General features: G+C 47.0%; 2 protein-coding genes across 2 annotated transcripts; both read left to right on the top strand.

Moving 5' to 3' along the window:
• The first annotated feature begins 205 nt into the window (after nucleotides 1–205).
• On the top strand, nucleotides 206–3,771 carry MRPL50 (mitochondrial ribosomal protein L50). Its single transcript, XM_080987034.1, has 2 exons — nucleotides 206–359; nucleotides 2,966–3,771. Exons 1-2 carry the CDS (start codon nucleotides 277–279, stop codon nucleotides 3,348–3,350), a joined length of 468 nt encoding a protein of 155 aa, XP_080843160.1. The 5' UTR covers nucleotides 206–276; the 3' UTR covers nucleotides 3,351–3,771.
• Nucleotides 3,772–7,028: 3,257 nt separating this feature from the next.
• On the top strand, nucleotides 7,029–8,396 carry BAAT (bile acid-CoA:amino acid N-acyltransferase; the record flags this gene model as incomplete). Its single annotated transcript, XM_080988534.1, is given in 5 exon segments — nucleotides 7,029–7,046; nucleotides 7,838–7,921; nucleotides 7,924–8,021; nucleotides 8,023–8,356; nucleotides 8,358–8,396. Coding segments are annotated over 5 exon segments (573 nt in total).
• Between the last annotated feature and the right edge of the window lie 2,567 nt (nucleotides 8,397–10,963).

Below are 10,963 nucleotides of genomic sequence, written 5' to 3'. Positions count from 1 at the left end.
TACAGGTGGTGGGGAGACCGGTTTATCCGGTTGCTGCGGCAACCAGAGCCAGCCCAGCCAATCACACGAGCCCTACTTGACACTTCCCTCCATGCCTTAAACTACAAATCCCACAAGCCTCAGCGAGGCGGAGACTCGCGAATGAGAGGCGGGAGGGAAAGTAAACCCTCCTCATCCCATGATGCAGCGGGCTCCGGGAAGTTCATCCTCCCTTCCCAGCTTCCGTTTTGCTTCATTTGCCCTCAGGAGGGCGGTGTTCTCCGAGCGTGTTCCGAAATGGCGGCTTCCGCGGGTGCCTTGCGGGTCGTCAGGCGGGTCGTCGGCTTCAATCCACGCAGGGCGCTGTGGGGAGGCGTGAGGTGAGGTAGTTGGCGCAGGAGGCGCGCGAGGCTCCCCTCGGGAGGGATGGGGGTTTCGAGCCCACCCGGGGGGGCTGTGGGCAGGATTGCAGGGGATTGGACTAGATGACCCTCGGATCCCATTCCAAACAATTCTATGATTCTAACTCGGGGTTTCCTTTAACTGGCTTTCAGGCTTCTTGCCTTCAATATTAGGTGCCTGTTTCACTTATTTTGGCTCAGCCGCAATGGGCAGGTTTCCCCCCCAATTTCTTGTCTCCATGCCTTTGTGAACCCGAAGGCATAAAAGGGGTTTTTAAAAGCAATGCTAATAATGGGAAGCTTGAGCTGTTTGGGATTGCACATGGGGAGGAAACGTATCGCATGCCCTCCCGTCATTTCTCCGATAACAATAGGAACGTCCTCCTGCTGCATAATGTTAATAAGGTTGTTATTTTATTAATAAGACAGAAGTACTGTTTTTGGGGGACAGGAGGCGGGCAGGTGTGGAGGATTCCCTGGTCCTGAATGGGGTAACTGTGCCCCTGAAGGACCAGGTGCGCAGTCCGGGAGTCATTTTGGACTCACAGCTGTCCATGGAGGCACAGGTCCAATCTGTGTCCAGGGCAGCTGTTTACCAGCTCCATCTGGTACGTAGGCTGAGACCCTATCTGCCCGCGGACTGTCTCGCCAGAGTGGTGCATGTTCTGGTTATCTCTCGCTTGGACTACTGCAGTGCGCTCTATTGAAGGTGACCCGGAAACTACAACTAATCCAGAATGCGGCAGCTAGACTGGTGACTGGGAGCGGCCGCAGAGACCACATAACACCAGTCTTGAAAGACCTACATTAGCTCCCAGTACGTTTCCGAGCACAATTCAAAGTGTTGGTGCTGACCTTTAAAGCCCTAAACGGCCTTGGTCCAGTATATCTGAAGGAGCGTCTCCACCTCCATCGTTCTACCCGGACACTGAGATCCAGCACCGAGGGCTTTCTGGCAGTTCCCTCACTGCGAGAAGCCAAGTTACAGGGAACCAGGCAGAGGGCCTTCTCGGTAGTGGCGCCTTCCCTGTGGAACACCCTCCCACCAGATGTCAAAGAGAACAACAACTACCAGGCTTTTAGAAGACATCTGAAGGCAGCCCTGTTTAGGGAAGCTTTTAATGTTTGATGTATTTTAATATTCTTTTGGAAGCCGCCCAGAGTGGCTGGGGAAATAATAAATTATTATTATTATTATTATTTATTTATACTCAGCCCATCTGACGGGGTTGCCCCAGTCACTCTGGGCGGCTTCCAACATATATAAAAACATAATAAAACATTAAATATTAGGAAACTTCCCTATACAGGGCTGCCTTCAGATGTCTTCTAAAGGTTTTATAGTTACTTATCTCCTTGGCTCTGGGGGTTGCATTACTCCAAATCCTCCAACATTTCTCCAATGAAAATAGGGATGCCCTAAGGAAAAGCAGGCCATTCTGGGATCAAATAGGGAAACGTGGAGGGTCCGCTATCAACCCCTACCTAAACTATTATTGGCATCTGTCTGCCTCAAGAGACAATGGAGACACTGCCTCTCTGCCTGGTCAGTGTGTATGGGGGTCCTGGGCTGCCCAAACAACAAGACCCCCCTCTTGGCTGATGTGATGTGGTCCAAAGGAAAGCAGAACAATACGTTTGGCACTAGCTTGGCTGCAGGAGTTGCTGGAAGGAGATCTACTAGGCGCCATCCTACCACCTTAGGGATTCCACTCTGGACTTGTGTAGGGTTTACTCCTTAGCCTTTAATAATAGTAATAATAATAATAATAATAATAATTTATTTATACCCCGCCCATCTGGCCAGGCCTCCCCAGCCACTCTGGGCGGCTTCCAACAAAATATTAAAATACAGTAATGCATCAGACATTAAAAGCTTCCCTAAACAGGGCTGCCTTCAGATGTCTTCTAAAAGTCTGGTAGATGTTGTTCTCTTTGACATCTGGTGGGAGGGCGTTCCACAGGGAGGACGCCACTACCAAGAAGGCCCTCTGCCTGGTTCCCTGTAACTTGGTTTCTCGCAGTGAGGGAACCGCCAGAAGGCCCTCGGCGCTGGGCCTCAGTGTCCGGGCAGAACGATGGGGGTGGTAACGCTCCTTCAAATATACTGGACCGAGGCTGCTTAGGGCTTTAAAGGTCAGCACCAACACTGAATTGTGCTCGGAAACGTACTGGGAGCCAATGTAGGTCTTATGTGTCACATAACCGGAGTTATGTGGTCTCGGCGGCCGCTCCCAGTCACCCAGTCTAGCTGCCACATTCTGGATTAGTTGTAGTTTCCGGGTCACCTTCAAAGGTAGCCCCACATAGAGCTCATTTTCTTCTCCCAAAGATGTCCTGCAAGATGTCCCTACCTAAACAGGTGTTTTAGTGTAACAAAGAGTCTAAGAACTGGACATGGGAGTCCTGGGTTCACATTCATACGGAGGTATGCAGTTGGTCATTCTTAGGTTGAGAAGAGTCCCATATTTGTAATAAGGCTAGTGTGTGCAGGGATTTCAGGCTCTAATGTAAACCCCTTGTTTGTAGATGATAAGATATAAATATTTAACACTATTAAAAAGCGGTCTTCTGCCTCCTTTCAGCAAGGAGACGGGAGGAGACCCAGCAGCAGCAGAGCCAGTGAAAGAGGAGCCGGTCCTGGTTTGTCCTCCACCGCGAAGCAAAAAATACCTCCCTCCTGAGGATCTCCAGTCTCGCCTAGAGTCTCGCATCAAAGAGATATTTGGACCCTCGGTCTCCAAGGACTGGCAAGAGGCATCATTGGGAGATAGTCGTTTAAAATATCTTCTGTTGGCACAGCTGGCGACAGATCTAGGCTGTGCTGTCCCTAATTCCCAACTCCACCAAATGAAGAGTGCCAGAGATGTCTTGGCTTTCTACAGCACGCCTGTGAAAGACATATCAAAGTTTGATGAGTTAAGCACGCAGCAGCTGCCCTCGAACCTGAAGATCCGATGGCAGTACTGAGCTGTGGAGAAACAGGATGAAAACACCGTTCCAAACTCTTATCTGTATAGCAGCATCACCATGGGCACAGATAGGATTTTTATTTTATTTTACCACATTTCCAAAGTGGTTTACTTCCTCTTTACAAGTGTTCAGTTGCAATAGTGACTTGGTGAGAGATATGTGCAAGCATCAGGCTGGTCACTGTTGAAGTAAATGGTAAACAATGGACCCTCATCTCTCTTTCAACTGGTAACCTTGTCTTGCTTGAAAGCGAAGAGGAGAAATAGATATCAGCAAGCAGTTGTGCATGCTAAGCCATTTTGTCCACATACTTTTGTGTGTCAATAGCTTGATTAAAAATAATCAGGAAAGACAGGCAATGAAGAAAGTGATGGGAATAATTGTTAAGAAAATAAAATTGTCGCAACCAGTCTCCATATATATTTATGTGTGTGTGTGTGTGTGTGTGTGTGTGTGTGTGTGTGTAACTGCTCAGCAGCATTTTGGGTGATTGCCATTTGCTCTGTGTGGGTGAAGCTTTCCTGAGGTTTATGCAGCCTTAAAACTGGTTGTCTCCATCTAATGTGGGAAGTATGCATGAGTTGCTCAAGAGTTATCTATTTTGTTGTCTTGTGGTGACTGGACGTGGTTTGAATACAACCCAATTCACAGGTACTTTTTGCATAGGCTACTCTGTTCATATATCCAGTTAGAAAGTGAGGCAATATCCTTGACAGTCCTGTAGTATATTAATTTTAAATTTCTTCATCTTCTCTTGTATATTTCTGTCTGATGGAGAGTACCATGGAATAGTCTTCTAAGTGTCTAATGATGATGATAAGTTGGTAGACATAAGAAACTGGCACTGGTAGATGCTGGCACAGGCAGACAAGACAAGGATTCCTGGATATTCCCCTGTTTCGCCCCAAGGGGCTTCATCAGCTGTGCGTAGTTCTAAATCATATAAACATGATTGAATTTGTGTAATATAGGCATTCTAGTGGCTTTGGAATCCTATCCACAACCATCCCTTGAGGGGCTCGAACCACCAACCACCTGATTAACAGCCAGACACACTTTCCACTGTGCCACAAAATTTCTGTGAGCAAATGCAAAAATATGCTTAACTAAAATTCAAGTAGGGGACGCGGGTGGCGCTGTGAGTTAAACCACAGAGCCTAGGACTTGCCGATCAGAAGGTCGGGGGTTCGAATCCCCGTGATGGGGTGAGCTCCCGTTGCTCGGTCCCTGCTCCTGCCAACCTAGCAGTTTGAAAGCATGTCAAAGTGCAAGTAGATAAATGGGTAGCGCTCCGGCGGGAAGGTAAACGGTGTTTCCGTGTGCTGCTCTGGTTCGCCAGAAGCGGCTTAGTCATTCTGGCCACATGACCCGGAAGCTGTACGCTGGCTCCCTCGGCCAGCTAAAGCGAGATGAGTCGGTCATGATTGGACCTAATGGTCAGGGGTCCCTTTACCTTTACCTAAAATTCAAGTAGGAGAGATTCAGTAAGGACAATTGTGTTCTGCTGCTGTGGCAGCAAAGACAGAAGACCCACCTGTGACATTCTGAAAAACCCTAGTATCACTTCACAAGAATGTGCTACAGTGACCCTTATGATAGTTATTAACTTTACATTAACTTTACATACAATTTCATGCTAAGTGGTTGACAGTTATGAAACCAGTTACATAAGCATTAAAATACAAACGTTCATAATTAAAATCCACAGTAGAAGAATCCCATTAAAGCTGCTGCATAATTAAAAACTTCCACTTGGGTCAAGAGACCAAGGGAAATTGACTTGCTCATCCTTTATACTGGCAGCGAAGAAGTTCTCTCACGCTTTCAACTTCGTTCCAAGTTGCATCAAACCGGTTTCACATTGCAGCCAAATTCAGGGAACCATTTCCGTTAAGCCAACTTAAGACCTGAAACAGCAACCTTACCCCAGTTAGTTATAATTCTGATTTGGTGTAAACTGCAATTTCCCATATTCAGATATGAACAGGAAAACTCAATTTGTTTGAAATGTCAAAGGGCAGTTATGAATGTAGGAAGGGCCTGGTAGATGAGGTCCATGGCCCCTCTAATATCCTGTTACGTTATATCCTGTTACGCCAGATTTTATATGCGTTATAACACTGCGACACCAGATGGTGCTGTGGAGTCCCGTCTTCCGTCATTGTAATTTCCCATTATGAAATTTACGACGTGTTTTCCTGAAATGCTTTTTTGATGTGTCTAGAACCAGCCTTTCACACCTGTTCTATAAACTAAAAAACTCCCAAATACTGCAACTTTCCCTCTTAGTGGAGTTTATCCACCCAGTTTTGGTTTCTTAACCTTTTCCTGTTCTGCCTTAGCCTTTTCCAGTCCTTTTTTGTGATAAATTTATTGCTATCGACTGTCTATTCAGAGGTTTGCTGGCTATTCCTTACCCAATGCATGTATTTGTAAATAAACAGGTAGTATAATTGAGAGGCCACCAGCATTTTTTCCTCACAAGGAAACAAGAGGGGCAATGGCTACTCTGGAACTATTTGGTGTTTAATTTGAATACCAACCCTTAAAGTGCATAGAAATAGCTTCCCTCCCACCGCCCCATCTCAGCTCTTCGATTCTCTTTCTCTCCCCCTCTTATTTTTATCGCAATCTTTCTTGTCATCCGCAGGGCAAGGACCTTTTCTTCCCCAGGAGTCATTTTCGGTGACCTTGGTGGAGTGACTGAATTTCAGGCCAGCCCTCTTGCCACCTGTGGATTTGCAGCTGTGGCCCTGGTGTATTTTGCTTTACGAAGACCTATCCAGTTTTCTGGGTGTGGTGGATCTGAAATATTTTGAGAAAGCTGCAGAATTTATTTCAAAACATCCGAAGGTCCAAACATCCAAAAAAAACAGAACACACACACACACACAAACATCCTTGCAGGCAAAGTGCATCAAGCGAAATTGGGTCAAATTCCCTCATAATTGGTACGCTTGGATCTCTTTATCAACACAATGCTGAATGCTTTTCCTTCTCTGTTGTTTTCTGAATCAGTTAACACTCATTCAATGACTTTGCTTTCTGGTTGCTGTTGTTTGGATTTCTTGCCCTTCCTTCACCACAGGGTCCCAGGGTGGGTTACAACAATAAAATGCGTAATTAATACTAAAACCATTTAAAAGAATTTCCATTCAGAAGATCCTTGTGTTCGTGTGTGTAGTGTCAAACTCTAGGTAAAAAGGCGTGTTTTGAGTCTATCACAGAAACACTATTCCACAGCTTAGTGTCTGCCAGAGAGAAAACACTCTCTCAGGCCACCATTTCTCACATTTCTGAGAGTGGTGGTAACCACAAGATGCCCGCTTACCCCTGCTGATCTTCAATATCTGACAGTGTTTGAAAGGAAGGAGGCAGTCTTTCAGATATTTGGGGCCGTAGACTTTTTTGTTTTTATAGCATTTGTTCCCCGCTCTTCAGCCAAAGGCTCCCAGAGCGGCTTACATAAAATCAAAATTAGACGCTCTCTATCCACAGGCTTACAATCCAAAAAAAGGGACAAGGAGGGAAGAGGAGAATAAATTTTTTAAGGATTTTAATTAATATTGTTTAGGATATTAAGCGCTCTGACTACTGAAATAGTAGGGACATTTCTGTAACAACAACAAAAATAAGTGTTTATTTGCCAGGATTAAGAGATGGTTGAGTTCAAACATGCAGAAGCAACATGTGGTACAGTCCTTCCTGGCATGTTCCATCTCAGATTGCAGATAGGGCACAGATAGGGGAGTGCCCTCCTAGGTAAAATCAAAAGGACTCTCTACAGATGAGGAGCTATCATGTCAGCATCAAACTTTGAGGTGTGCATAGCAGATGCCAACTTACATTTCCTTCCTGCATCTCCCTGGCTGTGTTTTTATCGATGTCACCGTGTAGCTTAGTGCTCAGGGAGAAGGGTCTGTAGCTAAGTTGTGTGCCCGATGTTTTCCATGGAAAGGGAAATGTTGAGCAGGGGACCCAAATTATCCACCCCTGGTTTAAAACATGGCATAGGTAAAGGTAAAGGGACCCCTGACCATTAGGTCCAGTTGTGGCCGACTCTGGGATTGCGGTGCTCATCTCGCTTTATTGGCCGAGGGAGCCGGCGTACAGCTTCCGGGTCATGTGGCCAGCATGACTAAGCCGCTTCTGGCAAACCAGAGCAGTGCATGGAAACGCCGTTTACCTTCCCGCCAGATCAGTACCTATTTATCTACTTGCACTTTGACGTGCTTTTGAACTGCTAGGTTGGCAGGAGCAGGGACCGAGCAACGAGAGCTCACCCCGTCGTGGGGATTTGAACTGCCAACCTTCTGATCAACAAGTCCTGGGCTCTGTGGTTTAACCCACAGAGCCACCCGCGTCCCAAAACATGGCATATAAGATGCAATTGTCCTCTTCCTTTACCAGCCCATTGAGGCTGAATATCCTTTCCTTCAACATGCACAATTTCTGTGATTTCTCCCTCCCCTTCCGCTTTTCAGGTTTGCGGACCTGGAATCGGTATAGTGCCAATATGCAAAGGGGCAGAAATCACACTGGCCATGTCGGTATTCCTGCCGCAGATCTGAGGTACTGTATCAATGCGACCAATGCCATCAGTGGATCCATGATTTGCTACCAGGATCTCTGCACCCTGCCTATCCCTTACAAATCTGAGTGTGTGAGGCACATTTGACACGCACGCAGAGGAACACCAGGGCAGCGTCCTGCCTGTGGAAAAAACCCAAGGGAACATCCTTTTCATTGTGGGAGAAAGTGACAGGAACTGCAACAGCAAGGCCTGTGCCATGGAAGACATGGAGAAGATGAGGAAGCATGGGAAGACGCACTGCGCCCTTCTCTCCTATCCGGGAGCAGGACGCTTGCTGGAGCCTCTGGGCTCACCATTCTGTTACCATTCCTGGTCCCCCTTTTTACCTCTCCCTGTGTTATGGAGAAGGGAAGCCCTGGCCCATGCAGCAGCCCAAGAACATTCATGGAGAGAGATCCAAAAATATATCGCATCTTCACCTCAGCCCAAACCAAATTAGCAGGCTCTGAATATGTGTTAGTTCGGACGGCTTCCAACAAAACACTAAAATACTATAACCTATTAAACATTAAAAGCTTCCCTAAACAGGGCTGCCTTTAGATGTCTTCTAAAAGTTTGGTAGTTGTTCTCTTTGACATCTGGTGGGATGGCGTTCCACAGGGCGGGTGCCACTACCGAGAAGCCCTCTGCCTGGTTCCCTGTAACTTGGCTTCTCGCAGCGAGGGAACTGCCAGAAGGCCCTCGGCGCTGGACCTCAGTGTCCGGGCAGAACGATGGAGGTGGAGACGCTCCTTCAGGTATACTGGACCGAGGCCATTTAGGGCTTTAAATGTCAGCACCAATACTTTGAATTGTGCTCGGAAACGTAATGGGAGCCAGTGCAGGTCTTTCAAGACCGGTGTTATATGGTCTTGGCAGCCACTCCCAGTCATCAGTCTAGCTGCCGCATTCTGGTTTAATTGTAGTTTCCGGGTCACCTTCAAAGGTAGCCCCACATAGAGCGCATTGCAGTAGTCCAAGCGAGAGATAACCAGAGCATGCACCACTCTGGCGAGACAGTCCGTGGGCAGGTAGGGTCTCAGCCTGCATACCAGATGGAGCTGATAAACAGCTGCCCTGGACACAGAATTGACCTGTGCCTCCATGGACAGCTGTGAGTCCAGAAGCTGGACTAACCCTTCTTCACCCATTCAGGGGGTCAGACTAGATGACCCTTTGGCCAATTTCGTGATTTGTTCTGAGAAGGAAGGAGATTGATACATTACAAAATCAGAAGTCCTCAAATGTCCAGCAGAGGCGGTCAACTATCACAAAGCTATTGAGGATGGGAGCTACATCGGGTTGGCCCTCCAGAGGTTATTGAACTAGGTAAAGGTAAGGTAAAGGACCCCTGGACGGTTAAGACCAGTCAAAGGTGACTATGGGGCTGTGGCGCTCATCTCACTATCAGGCCGAGGGAGCCACCGTTTGTCTGCAGACAGCTTTCCAGGTCATGTGGCCAGCATGATTAAACTGCTTCTGGCACAACGCAACACCGTGATGGAAACCAGAGCGCACAGAAACGCCGTTTACCTTCCTGCCTGAGCGGTACCTATTTACCTACTTGCACTGGTGAGCTTTCCAACTGCTGGTTGGCAGGAGCTGGGACTGAACAACGGGAGCTCATCTCGTTGCGGGGATTCAAACCACTGACCTTCTGATCACCAAGCCCAAGAGGCTTTAGGTTTAGACCTTCATCATTGGCCACGGTGGCTGGAACTGTTGGGCATTGAGAATCCAAAAACATCTGTAGGGCACATTCTCTATTCCTGAGCTAAAAAGAGCCTTTTCATAGAGACTGGAGAACAATGTGTGAGTTAAGCACTAACTGATCGTCTTTTCCCCCCCCCATGTGAGCATGAAACTGTGCACTGTACAGATGTATACATTACCCCAAGAGACAGAAGCTGCTCCAGGAAAGCCCCCTTTCTTCGTTACTCCATTGCTCCCAACTGTCTCCTCTTGAGATTGCTTCTGGCAATGTGACATGTGTCTGTATGTACTGCCTAGTTCGGCTCTTAGCTGTGAGGGGCATTTGCCTGGCCAGTCAGGGAACAGTATACTAAACTTGGTGACTGTCCACATATGACTGGTGTACCTCTGTATCTTCAGACGGACACTGAATGCACGAGGAATATATAAAAAGGTTGCTCAGGCAGTAAGCAGATACTCCTAAATTGGAATAGTCCTGTTGAGACTAGATCAGTCTTCCTGATATTTCGGTCTCCAGATGTTGGACTACAATACCCATCATGCCTCAAACCAGAACACCACCTTTTGGGGCTATACTCATATGTGAGTTATGCGACCCATACAAGATTGTGCCCATCAAAAAGCGCTTTTTGGGGGCATAGTGCCCCAAAATGCATGTTTAGGGGTGCCACGCAAGATCGGGGCAGCAATCTTGTGCAGCGTTGCAAAACAAGTTTCTTTGGGTACCATGCTCTCCAAAAGTGCAGCCCAAAATCGTGGAAGTTCACAAGAAAAAAAAATGGGTGTCCTGTTTTTTATATATACTGCTTGATTATAGAATATTGCTCAGGACCGCAATACCTCAAGGACTGCCTCTCCCTGTATAAACCAGACTCTGTGTTCATCATCTCAGGCCCACGTGAGGTTTGGCGGTGGCAACACAAGAACGGGCCTTTTCTGTAATGGCTCCCCATTTATGAGATGCTCTCCTCAAGGTTTGCCTGGCACCTTCATTATGTATTTTTAGGCTTCAGGTTAAAACCAGCCTTTGGATGATTAATAATAATAATTTTATAAAAAAATTATTTATACCCCGCCCTCCCTGGCCAGAGCCGGGCTCAGGGTGGCTAACACCAGTAAAATTACAATAAAAACATAATGGGGGGGGGGGACCAATTTAAAATGCAATTTAAAATGCAGCCTCATTTTAAAAGTAGCCCATAAATCAAAACTGTAAGGGGAGGGAAACAGAAGGGTCAGACTGAGTCCAAACCAAAGGCCAGGCTGAACAGCTCTGTCTTGCAGGCCCTGTGGAAAGATGTCAAGTCCCGCAGGGCCCTAGTCT

This window comes from Podarcis pityusensis, assembly GCF_964106645.2.
Source record: "Podarcis pityusensis genome assembly, chromosome: 17".
NCBI classification, from domain to species: Eukaryota; Metazoa; Chordata; class Lepidosauria; order Squamata; family Lacertidae; genus Podarcis; species Podarcis pityusensis.
The sequence above is the reverse complement of the archived record's forward strand: the minus strand, read 5'-3'. Positions and strand labels throughout refer to the sequence as shown.

Excerpts from the sequence above, each read along its gene's own strand:
- MRPL50 (XM_080987034.1), top strand. The coding sequence starts at position 277 with ATGGCGGCTTCCGCGGGTGCCTTGCGGGTCGTCAGGCGGGTCGTCGGC. Across the intron at positions 360-2,965 it reads GCGCTGTGGGGAGGCGTGAG|CAAGGAGACGGGAGGAGACC; the intron begins GTGAGGTAGTTG and ends GCCTCCTTTCAG.